This window comes from Etheostoma cragini, chromosome 20, assembly GCF_013103735.1.
Source record: "Etheostoma cragini isolate CJK2018 chromosome 20, CSU_Ecrag_1.0, whole genome shotgun sequence".
In the NCBI taxonomy this organism is placed as follows: Eukaryota; Metazoa; Chordata; class Actinopteri; order Perciformes; family Percidae; genus Etheostoma; species Etheostoma cragini.
Window position 1 is genome coordinate 4,637,208 of NC_048426.1, and position 27,928 is coordinate 4,665,135.

Sequence of the window (27,928 nt, forward strand, 5' to 3'; positions counted from 1 at the left end):
GAATTTGAATTTAAAGACCAGAATCTGTCCGTTTGGTTTTAAGTGTGTAAAGAATATCTAAATTTCCGACAGCACGAGAAGGCACCAGGACAGGCTCGCTCTCCAGCGTGCTCAGTGGATCTGTCAGATGCAGGATACTCGTCAGATAGCGGGTAACTGAACGCATCTGGACGCTGTAGAACAGGAACCGATCCGTTCGGTTTGTCTGTTATTGTCTTACCGGAAACATAATTTGTTTTCTTTCTTCTTTTTTAAACAATACCACACGCCGTTATAACTTGTTTTTGTTTAAGAATGATTCGGAGTTCTGGCAGGATGCACGGGTTAACTAGCTAACGTTAGCCAAGAGCAGCTAGCGTTTATCGGCCACTGGGGGAAAGTAGCGGAGTCCTTGCTCTTTTTTTCAGCCGTGTGGGGGGTGAGTTAACCGGATAAACATGGAGAAAAGCAACCGTTTTGTAGAACTGTACCGCTATCTGCAAGACCCCCACCTTGTCGCCCGCTTTCAGCGCTTTTGTGGAGTACGCGGTTCATTTTCGAGAACCGTCTGTGATGGTAGTAACGTTACCAGCAGCAGTAAGGAAGCAGACCGGACTTACTCGCACAACAACGGGGCTTGTCATCATCACATCATCGCAGAAAATGAGAATGAACACTTTGCCGTTATCGGAGCAGGGGAAGGGGAGAAAGTACAAACGGCAGCATTGGCTGTTCGAAAGAGGATCACCGATCCAAATGTCCCGAAAAACAGAGGAGAGGAGAGTGAAAATGCCCCCCAGAACGGGGCGCTTGTGTCCGCTTCGACCGCCAAGGGAGAAACGGTTGGTGTGGGCAGGAACGGCCGTAGCCTCGCCGGGGCCACCGCCGAAGACCAGGGTGGTCACAGCTGGGTCCCGCCGGACTTTTCAGAGGCAACCGAAACAGAGGAGAGGGAAGCGGGGAAGAGCAGCCCAGTAAAACCCTTACGCAAAAACTCTCTAACGGGCGACGCCGGGCAGGAGTTCCTCATCGAGAACCGGTTCTTATACTACATGTTCACCTTCGGAACCGAGCTGGGAAACGAGCTCTTTTACATCACCTTCTTCCCCTTCGTCGTGTGGAACGTGGACGCCTTTGTGGGCAGGAGGCTGATCATGGTGTGGGTCTGGGTCATGTACCTGGGGCAGTGCACCAAGGATGTGATCCGGTGGTCCCGGCCCGCTTCTCCACCTGTGGTCAAAGTGGAGATGTTCTACAACTCCGAGTACAGCATGCCGTCCACACACGCCATGTCGGGCACCGCCATCCCCTTCTCCCTGTTCTTCATGACCTACGGCCGCTGGGAGGTACAGTAACCACATCACATGGTGTCCAAGTGTTCCATAACAGAAGTGGAATTTGAAATGCAGTAGCAGAGAAAGGGAAGTTAAAACTAATTCCTCATGATTTCAACCAAAGAAACTGAGAAAGTTCCTCTTGTGATGTTTCACATACATATCGAAACATATTGCATATTCAGAAACACTAGCATCACCTGATGATCAACCCAGTGGTGATCACCCCAGTAAATGCATGAGCGTCATAGAGCAGCAGGGTGAGTCTACTTTATTGTGAGGAAAAACACAATATGTATACATATATAGGCACATTTCCACTTTTACAGATTCCACATCAGGAATGTGGATATAATGATTAAGTGGGTAAAGGCCAGTAGTAGAACAGTTATAAGAGTCCGGTAAGTTTAAAATGACATTGCTTTACTGTAATGCAGCCTTTAAAACCAGGGAAAGGAAAGGAAAACACTTATGCCATATTAGAATATCCAAAATCTAAGACAGTATCTAGTCTCATATCATGATATCAATCAATCTAGACTTAACCACAAACAAAATAACACGGGTCATGTCCTGTTATCACATATAATATTTAGTTTTTCTAGGACCATATCTTGGTGTCATTTACTTATCCTCCAACAACGTATGGATAGGCATCTGTATTCTTATATATATATGATGGATTATGTAACAGGTAAATGTTTGGAAAAGACATAGGGAGAAGCAACCCGCGCGTAGCGGCACAGATGACCTTCTTCAGGGGGTGCGGGTTGGTCTTAGGACCAATGTCAAAGACATCAGTCACTTAGACACAACAACATAGGAACATAGGGTCCAGGTTGAATAAACCAGTAGTTACCTTCTAAGGGACAACATACAGTTGGAGGTAATAAATATGAATCACAACCTATATCGGATGTCTTTGTTGTTGCCATGTCTGTATCTAAAAACCTGCGTCTCTGTAGCCTTGCTCTATGTAACTCTAGTGCTGTTTTGCCCGAAGTGATGAAAACTGGCAACAAAGTCTAAGAAAACAATGTATTTTGAACAAAAAAAGGTCACTTAAAGGAGAATTCCGCTCAATTAGAGTTAGCTAGAGTTAGCACCCGACAGGCTCAAACAGGGCAAGGTTTAAACTTGTTTTTAGCCTCTAATCATGTTCAAAATGTCATTAAAAGTGCCCCCCCCACGCAAAGTGATTCCTTATGAGTGAACACAGTGACTCTGACTGTTGTAGATTAGACAGAGAGGCAGGTTTTGACTAGTGTGGACGTCACAGGAAAACAGGAAATAACCACAGGTCTGTGCACTGGCTGAATTAACACAACTTTTCTGCCTTTCTGTCACATGTACTGCAGTCAGATTCTCTGTGTTCACAGGAAGGAATCACTGCACATGGCTGGGCACTGGTAATGACATGTCAAGCATGTTTAGAGGCTGAAAACATATTTATAACTTGCCCTGATTAAGCTTGTTGGGTGCTAACTCTAGCGGGAGGATAACACGGTGTAGGCAGCACTGATTGGTTTAGATTTTCTCTCTACTGTAAGCACTTCCCATTTACAACCAACAGAACTACGTGTTGGAATTGACCGTAATTCTCCTTTTAAGTGACTTTTATGGTTCAAAATATATACTTTGTTGCCAAAGTTTTTTCCTCACTTTAGGCATTCCCACTGCCATATGTGTGTCCGAAACAGCAATAGAGCTACACAGAGTTGAATTCTGCTTTAATAACTGAATCCAAACAAACTACAACCCATTTAAATGCTGCAGTTTCCTAGGCCACATTATCCAGCATTTGTCTCTGCATACCCAGAAGCATCTCACAGCGCCGGACACTGTCGGGCCGTGTGGCAACGCTTGATACAGGATCACTGCCCCCGGAGGCTGCATCTTTACCAATTCATGTGCGGTTGACCCAGTGGATACAGCCGCAGCTGTTGAGCTGCTTTTTAATGCCCGTACTGCTGGGAAAACAAGCTCATTGTGATTACAACAAGACTAAAGGTCCGCCGTTCTGAAGCCAACCGACAGTCCTGTGGTGCTACGGTTTAATGCTTAATACTCAAAATAAAAGATGGATAACAAATGTAGAGGCCAGATCAACAAAAAATACAGTGACAATTTTATAGGCAGGCTGGGGAAACGCATAGTAATGTTAAAAAAAACCTTGCTGGATGTTAACATGGGGGCATTTAGAGGGAAACAGTCAATACTTTTTCATGTTAACGGCTCAATAAGTTACGATTAGCATGCTAACAAATCCAAACTTTCACCACTTCCTCAACTTTGGCCGAGTTGAGAAAAACTGGTGAAAGTGTCCAAATCATTGGAATCACAAGCACACCGGATTTGTTTTAACAGGCATTCTCTGTTGTTGATTTGTGCGTCTCCTCCTATTCACTCAGCAAGAACAACACTCAATTGTGTCCAGTCTGTTAAAGCCAACCCAAAGTCTGTGTAGTCCACTTCCATTGTCTCACTGTGCATCCACTCTGTGAGGGACGTGATCACCAAACTGCAGGAAGTCCACTCTGCCACTGAGCCACAGGGGCGGCTGTGGCTCAGTGGCAGAGTGGTTGCCTGCCAATCGGAAGGTTTGTGGTTCAATCCCCGCCCCTGCAGTCATTGTCGAAGTGTCCTTGGGCAAGGCACTGAACCCCTAGTTGCCCCCGGTGCTGCGCATCGGAGTGTGAATGTGTGTGAATATTTATCTGATGAGCAGGTGGCACTTTGTACGGCAGCCCCGGCCACAGTGTATGAATGTGTGTGAATGGTGAATGTTCCCTGTAGATGTAAAAGCGCTTTGAGCAGTTGTTAAGACTGGAAAAGCGCTATATAAATACAGCACATTTACATTTACATTTACATATTCTCATAGAACTGAGAGACAAGGAACACTCGCCAGTGTGCTGCCTCTCATTGTGCTCCTTACACTTCATGGCAGAGCTTTGAAACAATGGGTCAATTTATTGTTAGGGAGAAAATTCATATTCTTTCAAATTCAGATGGGGTGGCAGCTGCTGTGTGAGAACCAGCGCATTCCTGTGAGTGTAGGACAGCTTTTTGTCCACTGGTCAGTGAGGCTCAACAGGACTCACACTTGATGTCCTTGGGGCTGCTCAGGATGACGGCTCTTATTCGTAGGGTCGGACGTTGTTGTTTCACGCCTCCTCACATCTTGTGCTTCACGAGTACTGCAAATAGCAAGTTTGTTATCCGTTTTACAGATCTCGCTATACTGCCACACTAGTTTACGTTGCTGGCGCTCATGCTACTTTTAGGGCCGTCCCGTGCACATAGTAAACAAGCCACCCTATCAGGAAGGCTCATTGGCAGAAATATTCATATCTGCCGATGATGACCACTTTATCAGCTGATACCAATGGTCCGATATCATTTTGCATCCCTTATAACTATTGTCTTTTGAGCCACTTCTCTTGCCAAATGCCAAACCTTTGCTGGTTTCAGCCTCTAAGATATGAGTATGTTGTTTAAATTTTTTTAAATTTTAAATTTTATCAACAAAAAGTTCAAAATCTGTACGTTTTGACAGCTTGTTGGACAAAATTAACGAACTGAACACGTCACCTTGGGGGGTGGGTCTGGCTTAAACACGTCATTGTGTCGCTACAGCGTACAAAATACTAATTCTAACCATGTTTAGGTGAAATTATGAAAATGATTTACAATGTTGGAGCAACGGCTCTATGGCTAACGGCTTTGATGACTCCTCTGCAACAGTTACCTGTAGAGACTGCACTGATTACCACTTCTTGTTAAGTACTACTCCCATAATGCCCTGTCATGTTCTAGGCTTTCCACGTCAGTAGGTTAGGTGCAGCACATGAGCGAAATTAATGGAACTAAAAGACTTTTTCAGATCTAGTGATTGTACAGGGACTTCTTCAGCATGTTTGGTCTTTAAGCATATTAGGTGTTATTTATTATCTGCTCTAGCTTTTCCAACGGTTTAGACACACATAATAATGTTTGAAAAGATGTGAAAAAAGAGACACAAACTGACTATAAAGAGACGCAAAATGACCACAGAGACTCAAAACAACCCCAATGAAAACAAAAATGACCAAAAAGAGACACAAAACCCAAGACAGCTGTGTGGGACCCCTGGATTGTGTTGTCTGGATAAGAGCGGGGGGGAGATTGATTTAGGACTCTCTGCCTCCCCGTCTGTCTGCCAGAGCAGGAGATAAGAGAGCCGGGCACTGACCTCCGAGTGGGGGTCTCCAACAAGATAAGACTGCTTTAGTGCCTGTAGCTCTCTCATTTCTCGTCACCGGCCTTTCTCTACCTGTCAACTTGTCAACTTGAGTTTGAAAACACGCATGACATTTCAGAAAAGATTTCAAATTTGTCACAGCCTTTGTCCATGTCCATGTCCATGGCCACACACTTTGAACAAAACAATCTCTGTTGAAGGTCTTAATATACCAACTGCTGACTCGCCTGTATGGAACCCCTGATAAGACTGTCTCGCTTTTTGAGCCTGATGCTCTGACACTTATTTTGGTCTAACATGTCATTGTTTCACTTTGCCTTTGCATTTGAAACAGTCTTTATTCAACATGCAGATACCTGCATGAACACTAGAAATACTACACCTTGCGTCTGCGTTGTCTCCAGCAGCGTAGTGCGTTTCATTTACCATCGGTACTCGGAGCCAGAGCTGGGAACTGTTAACATGTTGTTTCCCCTCTACACTGTTCACTACGGCGGAAGGTTTTTCCCAGTATGTGCAGGTTAGCGCATGCGTGTGGTGGGGTGTGTTAGCGTGTGGAAGATGGACATGTGTGTCTTAGCTAGCTGCGTATTCAATAAAAGTTTGAACTAAGTAAACGTGGTGTTTATTAGAAGAGCTAGTTATAAAGGTCCACAGAAGTTTGATTAAAAGTGAAGTAAAACGTCCCCTAAAAATGCTAGGGACCATTTTGGACATGGAAAAGGACAGTGCAGTGATGTTCAAACAACCCATGCCTCTTGAATTTACTAGCTCTGGACATTAATGTGTTGACATCAGAGACAGAGAAACTGGAAAAGGTTCAACTGAAGAGAGAGTCCTAACAGAAAATATGTCCCCAGATCAGAAACACAAAGTCTTTCAGAAGCTCCATAAACAGTTTGGTCACGCGTCTGCAGACAGCCTACAGAGACTCAGGAAACAAGGACAAAGAATGCTTTACTGTCTTGCAACATATAGTTAATGACTGTGATGTATCCCTGAAGTACAAAAAGACAAAGCCAAAGCCTGCTGTGGGCTTGCCCTTAGCTTTGAAATATAACGAAACAGGGGACACGGACCTGCATGAGTCAGAACCAGGTTTATGGTATCTTCACATCATCGACCACTTCACACGTTTCAGCGTGGGAAACATTGTAAAAACAAAGAAGTCGTCAGCTCCTTCATTCACACTTGGATAAGTGTCCATGGCGCCCCCTGAGGCTGTACAGTGACAATGGTGGAGAACTCAACAAAGAACATGACTGAAAACGTAGTGTTTGGATGGAATCCTAACCTTAACCTTCCGCCTCTCTAGAAGGTACCACCATGAGTGCTAGAGTAGAGAACACATTTCAGCTTGACATGCTTCTAGGAAAACATTCACAGAGTCTTCTGAGCGGGTGAGAAGGGCAATAAAAAGCAACTCAGGCCCACAGGTGACATGTGTGTGACAGGAAACAAGGTATAATATAAAAGAGCAGACTGTCCTGAGTGGAAGGGACCAGGGCTAGTTATTGGTCAGGATGGAGCTGTTGTATTTGTAAGACATGGGGGGGGGTTCTAGTCAGAGTGCTTAACCTTGAATCTGAAATGGTAACTGATGTACTCTAGCAAAAGACATTTCATTTGATGCAGGAGGAAATAATGAGTTTGGTACAAAAACAATGTATTTGAGGAAGTTAATGATGCAGGTCAGAAGTGTGTCTCTACCAGATGGGTCTGCAGTCTCAGGGAAACTCCTAATGTATAGTGCCAAACGCACGACTCGTAGCCAGGGGTTTGGAGGAGCAGCAGAAAGATTGCCCAACCTGTGCTTCTGAATCTCTCAGGTTATTATTAGCAGTAATATGTCAAAACAAGTGGCAAGTCCAATCTATGGACATCAAGTCTGCTTCCTTACAGGGCATGCGGTTGTCCAGAGAAATCTCTGTCCGGCCCCCTCCGGACAGAGATGGCTATGGCCTTGCAGATGCATCACTGTACTGGTACAACAAGGTGAAAGAAGAAATGCTGAGTACAGGTGGTAAATGTCTCTGGTAGATCCAGCAGTACTTTATTGGTTGGATGAACAAAGTAAAGTGACTGGAGGACTCACATGTTATGTCATGTTAACAACTTGCTTTGGGCAGGCTCAGAAACCTTCTCAACAGAAGTGATCCCTACGCTGAAGTCTGCGTTTCATGTTGGGCGTGAGGAACGTAAAAATGGTGGAATGGACTTTGTTAGTAATAATGGTGTAGTTCATGTACATCAGCATAGTTACACTGAAAACCTACAGCCTCTCCAGCTGCAAGCAGCACGTGCAGTCCAGAGAGATCCAGATAAGGTCCTCAGAAAGCTCAAATCTGAAAAGGTGTCTCTAAGGTTTCAGTGTTTGGGCAACAGTGATGCTCTGCATGTTGTTGTTTTCAGCGATGCTTCTCTTGGAAATCTCCCTGATGGGGGTACACAGGGGGGTATGTTGATTGGACTTATGGGAGAAGGAGGGAAGTGTTATCCTCTCTGAGAATTAGACGTGTTGTGAGGAGTTCTCTGGCCGTGTCAGATGGAAGAGACAGTGCTAGTTTTCTTTCTGAGCTCACAGGTGGAAATTCTGAACAAAATGCTCATTGGTTGCTCAGTGTCCAATGCAAATTTCTCCTTAGGGAGACTAATAAAAGTACTTTGACTTTGACTTTGACTTTGGTTGGTGTGTGTGACGGACAATCCTTCTCTCTTCGTCATCATTGCTCCTTTCCTGCCACACATGCTTCATTAAGATCTGTGGTTTGTCTGTGGCCTGCTGTGGTTCGGCCGTTTGATGTTGGGTAATTGGTTTATTCCTTTTTTCCAAGATGTAGGCTAAATGTTTAAAGCCTAACTCAAAGTTAGAAGGTAGTGACTGGAAAACCTTGACCAGGATGGACAGGTGTGTTTGGTCTGGCAAACCAGCAGACTTGTTTAGGACTCAAAACCAAGTTTAGCACCTGGACTTGACTTGGAACTTGACTCAGACTTTCTTATGACTTGTAAGACGTTGGCCTCATTCATGAAACATACACATGTAGTAGCGTATGTCTCAATCACCCCCTTGTCTTGCAAATTGAATTATTCAATTAACATGTTAGGATGAGGTGATGGGGGCTTTTTTCGTCTTTCTGGTGCATGTGTACCACGCAATTGTCGTAGTTTTCTTTGCAAGTCTTTTAGGTTATCTAGATTACAGAATAACGAACTGGAACCAGGATTATTGAGAGTAGATGGCAGGGTTTATCCTTTACATCTCCCCCCCATCTTTCCTGCTGTTTCCCTGCCTAGGCAAAGCAGGAATTCAGATGGGCCACAGTGAGACGGTCCCATCCCACCACCCTCCTCCACCTCAGACATTAACTACAGCCAGATGTCTCTATGGAAGATACTGGTAAGAGTGCAACAAAGGAGGTGACAATGGACAGAACAGAAAAGAGCAGTTTAAGGAGCGGTAAGGAGGAGAGGGAATGCAGAAGAGAAGGAGGAAGAAGAGAAAAGATGCAAATGAGAGGAGATAAAATGAGACAAAGGGGAATGAGAGAAGAGGGGATTAATAGAGAAAGGTGGAGGTGGTGGAGGAAGAAGGAGAAAAAGGACTGAAGAGGCAGGTAAGAGGGGAGGATGAGATGTAGAGCTGGATTGATCCGATCATGAGTGGAGAGCTCTAAGTACAGGTGTGGGACCCGATCACTCAGACCACATTCACCAATATGTAGGACGGACATTACTGTTCTTACATCGCAACGTCTGCTGTTGCTTTTTAGAAGCCGACGGAGGTGGTCAAAGGGGTGGCTGTAAAACGGCGTGCCATTTCCTATAAATTCTTCACAATAAAAGGCCCCCCGTTATTTTGTTAATTAAAAGCTTTTGGTATGATCAGCAAAAATCAGGAAATGTTGGCTCTTCAGCAGTAAGAGTTTCAGTAAGAAGCTAAAAAGTACTTTTAAAAACGTCTTTCTCTCCTGCAAAGGCCCCAGTGACCGCCGGTAGACATCTTTATTTTCAGGTTAAAAAATGTAAGTTACATTAATCATTGCATGTTTCTACTGTATGGTTTATGTTGAGCAACACACACACACACACACACACACACACCAGCCTATGTGTGAGCTAAGGGTCATGCTGTCCGTGTTTATTTGCATATAGAGTAGTGAAGTGAGAACCATTCTGCTGCCAGGTGAAACTCTTAGTACACCCAGCTGTGTCGACCGGGTCACTCAGGACCGATCTTAAGTCCAGCTGGAAACTGATTTTAGGAGTTGCTGGACTGAAAAGTCAGACCAGAATGATAAGGCATCGATTGGTAGTTTTAGCACAAAGTGTCATAAAAGTTCTCATTACATTGCCCAGTTGAGCCAGAACAGAACACATTATGGTAAACAGGATTTGTGTGAGACTTCCTCCCCTGAGCTGGAACGTCTAGGTGGGAACAGTACAGCTTTTCCTGTGAGCATAAATAAGTTTAGAAGTTTAGCATTCCCTAAGTGTAACACTGAGTTTCACATTGTGTTTCCACTCAAATTGCAGATGAATGTCAACCTAAACTATCTGCTGCTGCATTCAAAAGAAGGAAACCAATGTTTGTTGCTGTATTTAACATTCTGAGCTGCAAATGTTTCATTTGCTTATGAGCAAATTAAGCATATGGTCAAAGTGATTACAAGCAATTAGGTGTGGGCTCAGGATTTTTCGGCGATATTACATCCAACATAAGACTGATATTCACACTTTGGTGTGTGCATAGCCTTGAACATGATTACATCTTGGCAAGTAAAACACAGCACACCCTGGGAGCTGTGTGGTTTGGGTGTGTATATTTATGTCTGAGCATTCTGTGTCACATGAGGGAGATCAGTGCAAACCCTTCACCGAGGCCAACGGCCAACATGCAGTGTGCAGAGAACCACAAGCCACACAAAGAAAACCCACATCCAGAAGACGGCCACTATAGCACCACCATGTTCACAGGTACCGTGCCCCAGCGGGCATGCCAACGCGGCCCTGGGACATGCTCTGCTATGCACATGGTCACCTTCACCGCTAGTCCACATGCAGCAAGACCCCCGTTTCTGAACCAAAACCTCTCCCTGGTCTGCACTGACCTTATTCTAGATAAGATAAGATAACCTTTATTGTTCCACAGTGTGGAAAAGTTTGACTCGTTACTGGAGCTGTGAGCCTGCGTGGAAGAAATTAAACAATTGCACAAAAGAAAAATGTAGTAAACTTTACTAGCACTCTAGCAAATGTTGGGTGGAAAACCTGGGCAGACAGGGTGGCTTAATTATTTCCCAGATTGTATGTACTTTTCCACATGCCTTTGGATAAATGCAGGTAAATCTCAGCTTAGTTTGTGTACTTCAACAAAGACGCCGGCATTCTTTGGAACAAAGGTTATCTCGGGGGGAAACAATCCGTTTGTCCAGTTACAGTCAGAGGCTGGCGCTAAGCAGCTGCAGCTGGCAGTACAACAGCTTTCTATCTTTTTACCCATCGCGCTAATGAAGGCTGTAAAATGGCCAATAAACATCAGCGTTATGGCTCTCTTTTTAGTACAGGCTACAAGGACAGCATGCAAGGACAGTAGGGTTCATAAAATGCAAATGGAGAGGTTTAAAGTGATTTATGTACTACTGTTAATATAATTCCTGTAGTGCAGCTGAAAGATTATCGTCTTTGGTGTTTTGCTCACCTCAACTGTAAAGATCATAAGTTATTTGAAAAACCCAATATATCCTTTAGGAATCATGATTGGTGTTAAAAACTTGCAAAGAAAGTCACCTTGGTCCTGCTGCTCTAAAGGAAATCTATTCAGCTTAAGACATATTGTAGTTACTTAGGTTACTTAGTTGCTTTTGGTGTGCAGCTCTATTATCTGAGCAAATACAAAAATCAGATTGGGCATTGCCAGAAATTCTATATTTAAAAATTGAGTACCATCGGGGGTCAAAAAAGCTGATCAGAAAGCATATGTCTCACATTTTTATATTTGAAATATTTATCTGTACTGTGTTAAAAAGTAGACAACATGTTAGGACGAGGCCCCAGGCTGGATAATTCAGTATTAGCATTTATTGTTTCAACTTTCTTGTTCTGAATCATTCAAAATATGTTCATACTAATATTCATATTAAAATCCATTTGACACAATGTAGGTTTAACTTTTCACTATCTGGCTTTCAATATTTTTATTTTCATTCAAACACAAAACAAATGATGATGTACAGCCACTGAACATACCGTTTGGCTTTGAATATTTAGTTCTCACGCTTTGATAAATATTGCATTATTACATTTGCAAATATGTTTTTCCTCTAGTTACACTGTAAGGTGAAGTAGTGCTGAAGGAGTGATAGTTTTCAAGTCAAAAATCGAGATTGAAAGAATGCATTTAGATAATTAAAAAAAGATTCAATATCTAATCATGTTCAATATCTGGTGTAACATTTGGTTTAACAGTTTTTATTCCTCCTTTTGTTCTATTTTCAGTTTTTTCATCAGATAAATGCTGGAATAATGTCACCGATTGTTTACAAATCTATTTTCATTGGACTTTTTAATTTTTTTAAATGTTTTATTACTTTAACATGATCGTAGAAGGTGCATTATGTAACTGAAAAGAAAACGCTTATCGCATCGTAATCATAACATCTGGCAGGAAAATCGCAATTCAACTTTTCCCCCAAATGGAACATAGATATCGGCTAAATGTGATAACGTCTCGTCCTCTTTGGCAGCTCCCAGCTGTCAGTAGTAGTTCTTATCCCTGTTTAATTAGCACCCAGCGCCACCAGCAGCTCTCATTCCCCCGAAGGCTGGGGGTGTGGGACGGCTTGTCATATAATTCTCGTCTGTGAGGGGAAATCTGAGCTGTCTCAACAACAATGAAGTGAACAAAAGGCCTTTAACAAGTGTGCAAACCTCAGCAGCTTTCATCTGTCGCCTCTCTCTCCCGGCTCAACCGTCATTCATTTTCTCTTTTCCCTCTTTCTGGCTGCGTTCCCACCGCAGACCGGCATGCTGCTGCTTAGATCCAACTTTTATTAAAGTCAACAGTCAGACAGGCAACTATTAACGTTCAAGTTTTTTTTTTGAAGCTTAAATGCCAAACGTAGCTTTGTTTCAGCTCTCAGTGGTGAATGACTGGTGCGTGTATAGGGCGTGGGGGGTGGGGTGGGGGGGTTGGCTCTGTGGTCATTTAGTATCCCTTTGGGGTAGTTTTGAGTCTCTTTTTCATGTCGATTGGACCGTTTATACTATATCTGTTTCTAAAACGTTGGAAAAGCTAGAGCAAATAATACATAAAACTCTCAAAAGATTAAAGACACAACCTGCTAAAGAAGTCCACCGGGGACAAGAAGATTCTTAGAAAAGTCATTCATTCAAGTCACATTCATTTCGCTCAGGTGCTGCCCAAAACGGCTCGGGTGCTGATAGCGGCAGTGAAAACCCTGCAGTCATGTGACCCACATCCAAACTGAGGATCTGTAACTCTTACACGGATTAGGAAGCACATGGAATCTGAGTCACATGATGGAAAAATTCAGTCAAAGTTGCAGTGTGAACTTTGTCACCTCCTGACCAGTAGAACTGATAAGATGAACTTGAGAAGGAAGCGGGCAGGTAGGGGGGCGCGGGCAGTTTGACAGGCAATGCGACAAGTGGGCGCAAACCCGTAAAACTGTCACGTTTGTGCTCGTCACACTGGGGCTGTAATCTCCCAGTCCACTGGTCGATTTATTGGGCGATGCGTTCTGGCTCGACCCAAATTCTGATTGGACGATTTTTGGCCGTGTTAATTTCATCAGGTGGAAGCATAGACTATAGGTGGAAAGCACTAATTGCTAATGGGGGTGTTTTCAGAGCATCCCTGTTTCACAGGTAACAGTCTGTCTTCAGAACACCCCCCTTGTTTTCTCTTATGTTGGATCAGCCCGACCCACTGGGGACAGATTGGAGAAGAACTAGAAAGCCTTGTTTTAGTGGTTTGATGAATATTTATGTAATTGTGTTTAATTTGCAGTCAGTCCTCCTCTACCATGTTGAAGACATCGCCAGTGTGGCAGCATTTTACAAAATAGATAACGGGAAAAAGTCAAATGCAAAGTTTGCAAGTAACAGTTTGCATATCGCAGCTCGACTACAAACATGGCATATCACCTTAAAACGGTAAGCTAACTTGTCTGCGTTAGGTTGCCCTGTTTGTTTTGAGTAGGCTATATGAACATATCAGAATTGGCATATTTCATAGTCTAATAATTGTTTTATAACTACCGGCACACCCACCTGCAACTACGGTAGCGTTCCCCAGACCCCCCATCCATGACTGCATCACAGCGCTGTCAGAGCTGACAGATGAGTGCCATTTCAGTGCAAAATAATTAGGTCAAAAATGATTTAATGTACTGCAAACAGCCTACAAGGACAAGTACTGCGGGACAGTAAAGTTAATTAATGTTGCATTTTTTCTCCCGCCCCTCCGCAACCCCCACAGTCGATTTTTAGTCAAAAAAATTCACGACTTCAGTCGACCAAGATTTTCTTTGGTTGATTACGGCCCTCAAGGCCACAGCTCTCCACCGCAGCTTCAGCAATGGACAGGGGCCTCCTCCAGACGTTCCAATTTACCCGCACTACCCGTTTGGGCTTACCAGGTCTGTCCAGAGTCCTCCCCCAACCCCCTGACCAACTCACCACCAGATGGGGATCAGTTGACTGCTCCGCCCCCTCTTCACCCGAGTGTCCAAAACATACGGCCTCAGATCAGATGAAACGATTATAAAATCAATCGTTGACCTTCGCCCTAGGGTGCACTGGTACCACATACACTTATAAGCATCCCTATGCTTGAACATGGTGTATGTTATAGACAAAACACAACCAAATACACACAACACACTGCAAATACACACAACACACTGCAAATACACATGCTGTGCATGTGTTGTCAAATTAATGAAGTTGTTTTCTTAATTTGTGTGTGTTTTGAATATTTGTGTGTGTTTTCTTAAGTTGCAGGGTGTTTGCCCCTGTCAGCCACCGTACTTAGCGCCACCCCAGACAACTGGGATTGGTTTAAAGCAATGCCAATAAACCGGAGCACGTTTTCCTCCCATCCCACAATGCTGTGCGGAGTAGCGAGACTTAACTTTTCCAAACGCAAGCGGTGTGCCTACACAATGAACGGTTCTAAGCGGTTATCAGGACGTACAGCGTCAGAGCATCGGAGCAGCAGGACATTTTATGGGTTTATTATTTAATCAGAAAAGGATATTCATCATAAGCCATTGCCATTTTGTCTGTAGTGCTGCAAACTGCCTCATTAGTTTAATCTCCAAGGTGTGTGTGTTGTGTTAACATGTCTCATTTCTCCTCCACAGTACCCGTTCTCACTGGGCTTCTGCCTGGCTCCCTGCTGGTGTCTGCTGGTCTGTGTCAGCCGGATCTACATGGGGATGCACTCAGTCCTGGTAAACACACATGCACACGCACACGTGCACAAACACGCGTGTCTTCCCTAGCTTTGTGGAAGACTGGGTATTTGGTATGGGGTTTAGGTGTACTTCTATTAAGAAAATGGGATGTTTTTCAATTTATAAAAAATAAATTTCCCTATACATTTTGTCTCTTTTTGAAGCGGTCTATTTTTTTTGATCAAATATTTTTATTTTATTTATATTTAAACAATTAACAAACAGTACACTTTCCCATAGGAACGCATCCCAGGACCTAAGAGAGAAAAAAAATACACAGAGGACAGACAGGGAGGGGGGAGAGTGCGGTCAATTTTTGTAATTTTTGGTTTTCTTTAGGGTTGTTTGGGGTCTCTGTGGTCATTTGGTGTCTCTTTGTGGTACTTTTGTGTATCTTTTTCACATCAATTTGGACCGTTATTACCATATGTGTGTCTCAAATGTTGGAGAGGCTAGAACACTCCAAAAGCTTCAATAATGATACAGTAATAATATTATTAATACTTAAATTTTATAATGCTTTTCTAGACACTCACAGATTCTTTACAGTTTTGATTACATAGCTTCGTTGTGGAGGACAGGGGTGATGGGGTCTCGACGACGGGTTAAAGACAAAACACTAGATCTGAGAAGTCTTTTTAGTTACATAAATGTGGCCTAGGTGGTGCACAAAATAACTAGGGTGCTGCACCTTAACCTAATAATAGCAGGGAAAACCCTGCACACACACACACACACACACACACACACACACACACACACACACACACACACACACACACACAGGCACATATGGTGTCAACCTTGTCACCTTCAGTGCCAGTTTGTGGTCATTGTGTCTGTCTGAACACGATAGCGGTCATGTGGGAATCAGTATCCCAGATCAGAGCTGGCTCTAATGTCTGCAACTCAATCACCTGTGAAACTGTAGAAGTACAACACACAGAGCAGCCACACCTATTCACAACACGCGTCTGGAAGGGAAACAACTGCGTGGGAAAATGATGTGGTCATTTTCCAGGCTAGTTTGACAGTTTCACAAAAAAAAGATAGGGAAACGTTACTAGAGTGATTGACACGCAACTGTTTCTTTTTCTGTGGCCTCTGATCACTTTCTCATTTTTATAGATCTTTACTGATCAGTCAACAGGTTGATGAAATAGGTCGAACTGATAGTAAATGTGCACAGTCATTGTACATGTGATAGTTGACCTGTGTCAAGATGATCTCACCAGCACCCACTTAGTGTCCTTTCTCAAGTTTATTTATGTAAATGGCACAGAACACCAGCCACAATGTTGAGATGAAATCTAAAAGTAAGGTCTAAAAACGTTTACATTTAAAACTGTGGGGAAAATAAGTAGCAAGGACACTCAGTGAATCTGTAAATGGTTGTTGGGCCGCTGGATTATGATTAATGTTTTGCTTAAAGGAGAATTCTGGCCAATTTTGAGGAGAATCTTATGCGTGTTCACTGTGCAAGCCCCACCACCACACCAACCTTGTCTTGTGTGCTGAATGACATGCGCACATGCACACGCACACATCCGCCCCCACACATCTGCCCCTCCCAAAGCTACAACATCTCCGGGGGGCAAGTTGTGTGCATCCACTGGAATTAAAAAAACTCAGCGCCAGTAAAGACGGCAGATGGAGGGCAGCCACAGCTGTGTCTGTGATCTAATAAGGCTGGGAACTGTTAGCGTCCCTCTGCCCCCCCGCTGTAGTAGTTTACCTTGGCTAACCCTGCGGTCCCTCTGTTCTATCTACATATATATATATATATATATATACAGTATATACACACACACACACACACACACTATTAAGAAATTGATCTTAATGCCTTAATTCCACAAAATATAGGAAAATCCAACCTTTAAGGACACCAGTTTTCTTTGTGAATGAATAATAATAATAATGATTAATGATAATAAATAAATGTTCTTCCTCAAAATACAGGGGCATAACTATACACCCCCCTATGTTAAATTTCCATAGAGGCAGGCAGATGTTTATTATTAAAGGCCTGTTATTTCATGGATCGGGATACTACGCATCCTGATAAAGTTTCCTTGGCCTTCCTTTAGCCAAAAAAGTCGTCTCCCCCCCCCCCCCCCCCCCCTTGTCTTTTGTATGGGCTTTGATCCAAGCCTCTCCAGCTTCTACTTGTACTGCCTTTTTACCACACGGCTACAGGAATATGTATCATGTCCTCAACATGCTCAGGCCCGCATCTATCTCTGCTCAGGGCATTTCTTCTAGTGGTAAAGACCGTAACCAGTAGCGGTTCCCACTTCTTTCTGGCAGCAGGGATTTGGCTGGATGACATCACTGCTGTGCAGCACAGGTAGAGTCATGAAAAGCATTATCCAACACCACTGAAAGGGTGTGATTTCTCCAAGTCTGGGTGGCCACCCACCCATGGTTTGTGAGACACTGTGAATGGGTTGTCATGCGGTACGCCCTGTCTGTAGAACATTTGAGTGTGCTTGCTGCAGTGCATATTAAAGAGCCCACGTCGAAAAATCCCTTGTCTTTTTCAGCCGACATGCATGTTGGCTCAAGTGAGATTTGAACCCAGGCCGGCATCTACAAAACATGACCACAGCGTAACATCTAGGGATAGATTTCTTTTATTAAACTAGAAACCTGCTTTGATGAAACAAGTACATTGAAAAACTAGTGGTTGTGAATTAAAGGAGAACCACCAACCAATTCTCTCTCTGCCCTCAAAGTAAAGTGGGCCATGTATATTTGTGTGAGAAAGTTCCTTCATTGCCTTGTAACTGTGAGCATTTTGACATAATCCTCAAGGTCCACTTATCAGCTTTTTACAGAGCTTTCAACCGCTGAGATTACACTGAGATGTAATCGGACCTGGAGTTACAATGATCTTGTCAAACTGGTATTTGACAACTTGTATGCAGAGTTATTTTGATCAATAAAAAGTTCCAGAAATAGTACTAAGGGACTATATGATTTTACATGTGATATAAAAATGGCATAAGATAGATTCAACCTTATTTATCCCGAGGGAAATTGTTGTACAGCAGTTGCAAAAAAAGTGGCAAAGAGTCCAAAGAACACAAATAAACAATAAAGATTACCGGTGAGGAGCAAAACCAGCTTACTGTCGGATCCGGACTTTGATCCCTAGGTGGTCCTGGCTCTGGTTAACCCTTGTGTTGTCCTCCCACGTCAAAATGCAAGCTTTTGTACTCCGCTTTCTTCACCGTTTGTGGCTCTTTATTTCCCATTACCATCAGTGTATTCACAGTTTTACACTTATTGGAATGTATGGTCAATAACCCTCATGTATATGAAAGTATCTATTTTTTGTGTTAGAATAGAGCAGAAATTATCAACAATTTTGTATATTATAATATGTCACAGTTTAGTCAGGATAATGCCTTTAAAAAATAAACAACAAAAACACCCCAAATTCAATGAAAGTAAAGATCTGATCCTTTATTTCACTTGTGAAGAGCGTTTTATGGAGCCAGCCATGTTTTTTGGGAAAGTTTGGTCAAAAGGAAGAGAAGGAGGGGTCAGGGGAGGGCGCGGTCACAGAAGGCTTGTGTCATGTGGACGCGCCGACAGTTTTGGTATCATTAAGTAGAATTTCTCATGGGGGAGACAGAAACTACGTACCATAGCTTTAACCTACTTTTGGGGTAATTTAACTCACTGGGACATTATGTCAGTCCTGAAAAACTGTTGGGGTCGGCAAGGCTGTCTGTTCGCCCGGGCAACAGTCCCCGTGGTCACAGGATTGGTGGATGGCGCTGCGGCACCAGTTCCAGTGCGCTGGCTGTCCTCCCAGACAAACTTTAGAAGGTCACTCCACATCAGAGACTCTCTTACAGGGGTTTTTGTGGCTGCTCGCAGTCGGCCCAGACCTCAGCAACCACATGCACATCTGCCGGCTCCCGTCGCGTTACATACGCACCAGGACTCTGGCTCAGATAAACAAGATCTACCCTTCTGAGTCAGACCTTGTTCATTTAAGGCAGGGGTGTCGGACTCAATTTGACTAAGGGCCCCACTGGAAAAAGAGAATCACATCAAGGGCCAGACATGTCTAGTTTATTGACAGGCGTTTATTTCATCCAAAAAGTCAAACATCTTTGACTGTATTATTGCATGTGTCATATAGGGTTCTCACACGCAGTTTGATCTACAAAAGTAGAAAAAATCCTGAAGCAGCCTACACACGATCACTATCAAAACTATAGTCATACTTGTTATAATCACACAACCTGTATCTGCTTGTCTTACCTGGATAAGGATGTTAAAGCATGTGCCTTGAGTAAGTGACCAAACGATCTCCTCAGGCTCTTTTGTCCTTCTTGCTGTCCGGCCCTTTCAGTTTAAAGTAAACTGAGGACAAATGTTGTCCATGTAGCAGTTGAAAAGGAGACTGAATGTGATTTAAAGCATTATGTTCAATCCGAATTAAAACACAGCTATCAATGTGGGGAATATTGAAGTTTACTAAAAAAGTACTTTTTCAAGGTTCCCGATTTTTATTTGCCATTTCTGCATCCACCAAACAGTCCAGGCACAGGGATTCTGTGCAGGCTTCTTGAGTAAAAAGAGTTAAGGGCAAAGAAAAGCACAGCGACTAAAATAGACAGCGCATACAAGCTCAATAAATTAAAATAAAATAAGACAACAAAATTAGATACTATACAAAAGAGTGCAAAAAACAATAAGTTCTAATACTGTAACTTTGGGGGATATTGCTATTCTAGCGTACAGTTGAATTACCCAAAGAAGGTCTGAAGCCGGTTAATCGGGCTGTAACTACCAGTGTTGAAATGTTGAAAAATTTAGAACAATCAAAAAGCTTAAAGACCAAACATGCTGAAGGACTATAATCATAAGATTATAATATTATTAGAATCAGTAGAGAAGTCTTTTAGAAGTCTTTTTGATGCTTTCTTCAACGTTTTTGCTGCATTTTTCATACGTTACTATTTCTTCATGTCCCAGTTTGTCCTCTACATGTCTTCTTCCTCTCACTCAGCCGTCTTCCTCCTGTTCCTGCATGTCTCCCAAAGCCTGAATGTGATCTAAAACCCAGCAGTCTAATGAGCATGTCAATAATGTCCGTAACCATAGCAGCCCAGGCTTGGGATTTCAAATTACCTTTCCAGCATTAACTCACAATGTCAGTCGTTCTGTAAAATCCAACAATCCCTTAAACTCTGAAGTAAGCTTGAAGAAACCATATTTTTCCACATACATAGACTTTAAAGTGTATACATCAGTTGTAGCAGCTGGGCTTTAACTGTGAACTGTATGTCAAAGGTCAAATTTCAATATTTGTGTAAGTGTAACATGAATATAACCATCCGTGTTAATGAATAGGACATTCTAAAACATAGTAATGTCAAAAACATTCATACTGTAATGGATTTAGACACCGTTGTCTTACTTTGTATATATCAAACTACGTTTCCCATCATGCTTTTGGGGGGGGGGGTGTACACAGGAAATATTATGTTGCAACAGATTAAGTGAGTCATGCTGTAAGCTGCAACATGAGCCCCATTATATAAAGATAAGTTTAGTCAGTTTCTGTACGTACAACATGAACTGGATTTGTTCAAACAATGATGTCAGAAACACAACAGTTGGGTTAAGACCTCAGGACTGATGTATTATGGGATGGCTCCAGTCTGTAGTCAACACGCACAGAGCTCATTTCCAGCTGATAACACAGCCTGGTGTCTGTTGTGAGGCTCTCCAGACGGGCCGCTGTCAGGGACTGTTGTGTTTCAGGGAGTGGAGCTCTGACACACGGGGAGCCATTAGCGCTCTGCCAGGCCTGCCGGGCACTTCATGTCTTCTGGAAGTCGTCCCGCCCAATGGAAACACTTCCTCCCGCTTTGTTCTGCAGGAAGAGCTCGGAGGCAAACAAAAAGCGGTTCTGACATCTGCAAACCTTTTCCCAGACTGCTCACTGAGCACTTTCACTCACGTCTCTGGTGTTTATCCTTGATGTAAAGGTGTGTCTGGTGAGGACTGCAGCAGCATGCAGGCTTTCTCCCTGTGTGTCGCAAGCCTGCTGGCCCACCCGGCCTAAGTTGACCTCCACCAGGCCTAAGCCACTGGGAATGATTTTTTAACGTATTTCTTTATTAGTTTTTTTAACTACAGTTACAATGGGGCAGCTTGGCTGGAAACGAAGACATAGTCATATTTTCAAATCTCCAGTTAGCTTCTAGCACTGACTTAATGTAGGGCCCTATGGAGTCTGTCCTTCAGCTTTTTTAAATTCTTAATTTCCAGATTCTTGCCGCCCCCATGAGGAATTGTGAGTAATGACAACAAAACTGTTGACACGTCCACATGATGCAAGCCTCGACTGGATTGTGTATTCTGATTTTATTCACCCAATGATTCAGAGCACCAACTTACAGATGTCAGTTGTACACTAGCTAGCAACCTTTACTTCAGCCTCTTTCATATCTCAAAACCCCCAGGAAAAGTGTGTGTGTCTTTTAAAAGAGAGAGGGCTGATGGAAGTTTGTAAGAGTAAGACCTGTAAGGGGTTTCCTGCTGGTTATCTGTGCTGAGTCACCATTAAACCTGCTGTTTATCTGCTGAGTCCCCTTAAACCTGCTGGTTACCTGCTGAGTCACCTTTAAACCTGGTAGTTATCTGCTGAGTCCCCTTTAAACCTGCTGGTTATCTGCCGAGTCTCTTTTAAACCTGCTAGCTAGGTGCTGAGTCACCTTTAAATGCTTGGGCGGTAAAATGTGTCCTTGTCCTGTCAGTCAGTCTGCATGTGGCCCACTCACTAATGGCCCACTGTGAGATCAGGGCTTCTGTGTACCACACCATGTCTTCAGGCAGCTGAAGAGATATTTACCCTGAAACCAGACCTTCCAGTGGGCTAAAGCCAGGCCTGGCCGGTGGGTGCGTCGGGGTGTGCATTTACAGTACCGCTCATTGATTTCTCATCCAGGGGAAGTAGACACGGTGTATGTAGACACTCTTCTGCTGTCAGCAGAGTATACTGAACACACCGAAATCAGCCTGATGAGGGACTAGTAGGTGGACATTTACACTGTCCACCCACACATAATGAATGTCCCTAGAGACAGTCTTTGCAGCACACATGCACACTGCAAAAATCTAGATAATCATATAAATGGCCAGAAAATACATTACCCAGGTCTGTCTTTTACATGATATTCTTTGGGACAGGCATGTAGACCACGAAGACACAGAAGGGACGCACCGACCTGTCCCATACTGATCTGATAAACAGGGTGTTTTATTCCCATAATCTAAGATCTGCGAACCTTTGTGTGTGATCGGATTCAGAGCCTTCCTCTGTAGGTGCAAAGTAAGACACTTCTAACTGTTAAACATAAACCAACAGTGTTGTGGAAGTGTCTAAAACTATAGGCTGTCAATTTTTGCCAATGTTTAGCTAACTGCAAATGTTGTAGCCGTCCGAGAGAGAGAGAGACAGAGAGATAGAGAAAGAGAGATAGAGAAAGAGTGGGAGAGAGAAAGATTTGAATGATCCCAAAAATGGGAAATTGCAGTGTTACAGCCACAAAATATCAAACACACATACAGAACAAACATGTATATAAAGAAATAATAGGATATAATATACATGAAATAATAAATAGGATAGAATTTAAGAAAAATTATTTAAAATATATAAATTTAGGCATAAAAATGTACTACATGACCCTTGTATGGTATTCGGGTCAAATTGACCCATTTCACATTTTTACAAGAAGTAAAATAGTAAAAAAAATAAATCCCTACCTGAAATCACCGGCCTTACCTTATTTCCTGTTATAAACATGTATTCCTGACTCAATTCAAAACACTACTCTGGATATGACACTTAGGTTTTTTCCATATTGGATTCTTAACATGAATTTTAACTTCCATTTATAATTGTGTTCTGGTAGAGACTGATGCATTCCCTAAACCAATGTTATCTCAAATGTTTGAAATTGAGATAAAGACAATATTTGTTAATAGTAGTCGGGCAAATTTCAACTAAAAATCGACTGAGTCTGACTGCAAAAAATGCAAGACTAATTAACTGTACTGTCCCGCAGTACTTGAGCTCGTAGGCTATTTGCAGTATATTAAATCTTTTTTGACCTAATTATTTTGCACTCGTCTGTCGGCTTGATGCGCCGCATCAGCGCTCTGTGCATGTCCTCGTATGGAGGGCTGAAGATCGGAGCTCGGCTTCGCGGCTCAGACACGAATAGACTATTAATTTAAAGCTTTTACTCCTAAACACAAAAGGCGGGTCCACTTTAATATATAGTGCATATTTAAACATATCTGTGGTCAAGCTCGACAATTCCTTCCGTGATAGTATTTTTGCATTTGGATGATAGAGGCTTAACATCCCCAGTGGGTCGGGCTAATCCAAAAAAAGAGAAAACAAGGGGGGTGTTCTGAAGACAGACTGTTACCTCTGCAACAGGGATGCTGTCGGTACACGATCCGTTCTGCGCATGCGCAAGATGTTCACGCATGCGCAGATGCTAATTGTGTCTTACGAGGCTTCACGACACTGCACGATCCGTCCTGCACATGCGCAAGATTTGTTGCAAAAATCCTTGATTATGCGGCACATTTTCTTTAAAAATTCAATAGAATATCTGGGATATTTATGCGATGAAATTGCGGGCACTTGGAACAACTGCGGTCTAATGAAAAAAGGAATGTGTTTTTCTTGTTGTGCAATTGCGTCACTTCATAACATTACCATGGCAACAGGGGACATGGCTGCCTAGGGTAAAGTAAACACAACATTTTTCAACTTACTTAATCATGCAAGCCCCGCATTATTTTGCATGGAAATCTGCATTTTTTTGCATAAATTAAATTTGCAAATTTGCAAATTAAATTGCCCCCCGCGTAAAAATGCGGACTTTGGCTGATTTCAAACGAGTGCATGTTAATGTAACGTGTTATTGTAACATGGTAATGTAACATGTTAATGTAACGTGTAACAATAAAATGAAACATGATTGGAGGCTTGTTAATGTGGTGCTGGAATATTCTTCTTAATGCCCTGGGCCCTGTATTTGTCTTGCAAATGTTTTATTTTTTATCTTTTTAAATGCTTTGACTTTCCCTCAGTCAAAAAGAATTCCCATTCCACATGTAATCAAATGTTAATGTAACAACTCCTTTATATTTTTGGATTGGCCACCACGTAAACACTTGGTAATTCATAGCCTGGCGTAAACAATAATTAAAAAATAAAAAGATTACATGTTGATCACTTAATAATAATGTCACCTATGACTGGTACACAGATGTCAGTACACAGTTTTGGAAGTATTAATTTAAATATCTTTATTAAAAAAAAAAACTACTAAAAAGTGTAGATTACATGTTGAGCACTTGTGAACTACAAAAAAGTCTGGCCTACAAAAAATGCTAATACATAATTTTATTTATATATATATTCTATATATGCACCTCTGGTATTGTCTTTTCGTATGTGTACATACTGGCGATATAATTGTTCTTTGAAAAAAAGCTGTCCGTTGTGACGCTTGGCCGTCAAGTGTTCCGACGCATGCGTGGTACCAATAGTGCAGGGAAACAGCCAGGTTTTCAGCTACGTATTTACGCGCATGCGTGAACATCGTGCCCATGCGCAGGACGGATCGTGTACTCCCAGATGCTCTGAAAGCACCCCCATTAGCAATTAGTGCTTTCCACCCATAAACCGTATCGGTCTATGCTTCCACCTGATGAAGTAACACGGCAATAAATCAACCAATCAGAATTTTGGTCGAGCCAGAACGTATCGACCAATAAATCAACCAGTCAACTGGGAGATTACAGCCCTAGTTAATTGATTATCAAATAAAATTTTATTTCAGAATTGTTTTTAAAACCCCAAATAAGTCCCGGGTCAGTTTGACCAGAGGGACACGAGAGGGTCCCGGGGTGAAGACAACACCAGGGTCAACTAGCATTAATTACAGTTTAGAAACTTTTTTTTAAATTGCAATAATACCGCACCGTGACACAAGTATGGTGATGATGTTGCATTTTGAGACCTCTGGGGATTTCCCCCCCCCCTAGTGTCTGTGGTAGACATTAAATGAAATGATTGCAAATGTAGTGATATGAGAATGTTTTCTGATTTGAGTTTCATGTATTTCAGATTGTCGTGATGCAGACGCTGTCCGTGCACCAGTTTAGTTCTGAGTCAGCAATGAGAACTAGTTTGGAGTGGTTAAGCAGAAGTTGTTGGCCAGCTGTGCGAGAGGTTAAATCCACACAGAGGACGTTAAGTAACGCTGGAGCAGGATCAATGATAAACCACGGGGGTTTGGACTTTGTGTTTGAGTCCAGTGTCCACTGCCACGTCTGCTGTCTTCAGTTGTCTTAATCCACCAGCAGGAAGCATACCCAAATAAAACCTAGGATCTCTTTGTGTAAATGTCCCCCCGAGTCAAACAGTCATTTAAAAGCATATTTAGGACGGAAGCGCCACTTTTAAGAATGACTGTGTTCTCGTTTTGGGTCCAATGGCCTTTGGAGGGAGAGCTAGGGGCGCTACTATGATAGCATCAAAATCAATCAACAATTTCTCTGTAATTATTAACATAAATGTAACATATTGCTCAGTAACACAAACTATTACAGCACACATATCTACACCGGAGCAAACGGTGTAATGCACCTTTAATAGCTTAGCCCGTGGCTCCACAACACCAGTTTCTTTAATGGTGATAGCACGACCATTTTGTCCCAGTCTCAGCTGCTAATTTCTGTCCCCTTCTCCTGTCTGAGCTGCTACGTTCTGTCCCCGTCCCCTTTCTGAGCGCAGTGCGCCTGCGCGGTTACTTCAGGTGCCTCCGTTGAGGCTGGGAAGGATTTAACACAGGGTTTCCACGCCGCTGTGATCTACCGTGACACTAAGGATATTTTAAATGAAAACGGTAACTGTTACCGTCAACATTTCTACCGTTTACCGGTAATTGTTACATCCTCATTGAACACTCAAACTCATTCTATACCGTAACCTTCCGTGTCTCTGTTGTGTTTTTCCCTCCAGGACGTCATAGCCGGCGTCCTGTACAGCGTCCTGATCCTGGTTGTCTTCCTGCCGCTGTTGGACCTGATGGACGGCTTCAACCTGACCTGCCGCTACGCCCCGCTCATCATCGTCTGCCTCCACCTGGGCCTGGGCCTCTTCTCCTTCACCCTGGACACCTGGAGCACCTCCCGAGGCGACACGGCCCAGATCCTGGGCACGGGCGCCGGCGTGGCCCTGGCCTCCCACGTCAACCACTACCTGGGTCTGATGCCCGACCCCACCCCGGATCAGCTGCCCTTCGCCCTGCCCGGCCTCAGCGCCGGCCTGGTGGGTGCGGCCGTGCTGCGGCTGGTCCTGGGCGTGCTGGTGCTGATGGCCACGCGGGCGCTGATGAAGGCCGTCACCATCCCGCTGGTGTGCCGGGTGTTCGGGGTGCCCAGCGCCGACGTGAGGAAGGCCCGGCAGCACATGGAGGTGGAGCTGCCCTACCGCTACATCGTCTACGGGGCGGTGGGTTTCAACGTGCTCTTCCTGGTCCCGTTCCTCTTCAGCTGCATTAGGCTCTCATGACTGGACGCTCAGTCAAGTCCTTGGAAATGTTCCCCTGACGCTGTTATCCGTCAGCTTTCTCCATCCAGAACTCCTTTTTTCAGTCCTCAAGGTTTGGGACTAAGGTGAATTAAAGCCTGAAAGTGGATCTGGATGCTGACATGTTCTCAGTTTTTCAGTTCCCACCCATCATTGGAGGGATGAACCAAAAGCGACCGGGAAATCTGGTCAATTTGCCCTTGACTGTTCTCAATTCTGTGACAAGTAATATCTCTCCGTTGTGTTCTTTTAGGGTTTTTTTAGAATGAAATGCGATGCTCCACCTGGTCCCAGGACCGGCAGGGTCAGAGCCAACCCGCGAGTCCTCGTCCTCCTTCATTAAAAAAAACCTGTGGTCTCTGAAAGACAGAAAACGCCACTGATCGCTACTGATAATTAACCTGTGTCTTACTTTTTACATTTTCAACACTGCTCTTACATTATTATTGGGAGTTTAGAAAAAGAACCACAGAGGAGATTGTGCACTTGAAGGCAACATTTAACGACTCCACAGTGAGCTCCCAAAACGCTGTCAGTCTTTTTCCGGCTGAAAAGTCCCAAACCTTAATACATCCTTATCAGTAGGCGAGTGCTTGACACAATTTGTTGTGTAGGGCAGCAAGTACCAAAACTCATGAAGTTATTTTTTATCATCCATTCATCTTTAGAAATGGCTGAAAATAATGACACATGTTCAGTTACAATGATGAGAAAACCAGCAAATCCTCACGTTTAGAGAATGTGCAACCGCGGAGCATTTGGGTTTTTTCAGAGTGAAATACGGCGATTCATTGATAGTCAGAATGGTTGCAAATTCCCCCCCCCCCCCACCACCACCACCACCACCACCACCACCACCACCACCTGTGGAGTGGACACACCTGGGCCTTAAAGTTGTTGAACTTTGTCAGACTGAAACCGACTTTTCGAGGTGTTTGATTGCACGTGTACAGTTGTGTTCGTAAAGGGCTCCCCCCACTCTGCTCTCTTCTGATTGGTTGGTTTTCTAAAGGGCTCCCCCACTCTGCTCTCTTCTGATTGGTTGGTTTTCCGAGCCCATACTGACTGATCCAGATCACTTTTGTCTGGGAAATGTACAGAGAAGTTTGTCATATTTTTTTAATTGGACATCAGGAATCGGCCCAATTGCCTCCACTTTTTCTTTTTCTATCACTGTAGACTGACTTCCTGTTAGAGATGCTTCCACTTCCTGTGCAGAGGAGACTTATATTTATGA

General features: G+C 43.4%; 2 protein-coding genes across 2 annotated transcripts in view; both read left to right on the forward strand.

The window, feature by feature from the left end:
• galcb (galactosylceramidase b) overlaps positions 1–27,928 on the forward strand; it is a 379,778-nt gene that overhangs the window by 120,687 nt on the left and 231,163 nt on the right. The window lies entirely within an intron of this gene.
• On the forward strand, positions 75–27,513 carry sgpp1 (sphingosine-1-phosphate phosphatase 1). The gene is made up of 3 exons (XM_034858500.1): positions 75–1,325; positions 14,946–15,035; positions 26,122–27,513. The coding sequence occupies exons 1-3, from the start codon at positions 438–440 to the stop codon at positions 26,671–26,673; spliced, it is 1,530 nt and encodes a 509-aa protein (XP_034714391.1). The 5' UTR covers positions 75–437; the 3' UTR covers positions 26,674–27,513.

Bases quoted from the DNA above. Each gene is read 5' to 3' on its own strand.
- sgpp1 (XM_034858500.1), top strand. From the start codon at position 438: ATGGAGAAAAGCAACCGTTTTGTAGAACTGTACCGCTATCTGCAAGAC. The intron at 1,326-14,945 runs GTACAGTAACCA...TCTCCTCCACAG, and splicing joins TGACCTACGGCCGCTGGGAG to TACCCGTTCTCACTGGGCTT. The intron at 15,036-26,121 runs GTAAACACACAT...TTTTCCCTCCAG, and splicing joins TGGGGATGCACTCAGTCCTG to GACGTCATAGCCGGCGTCCT.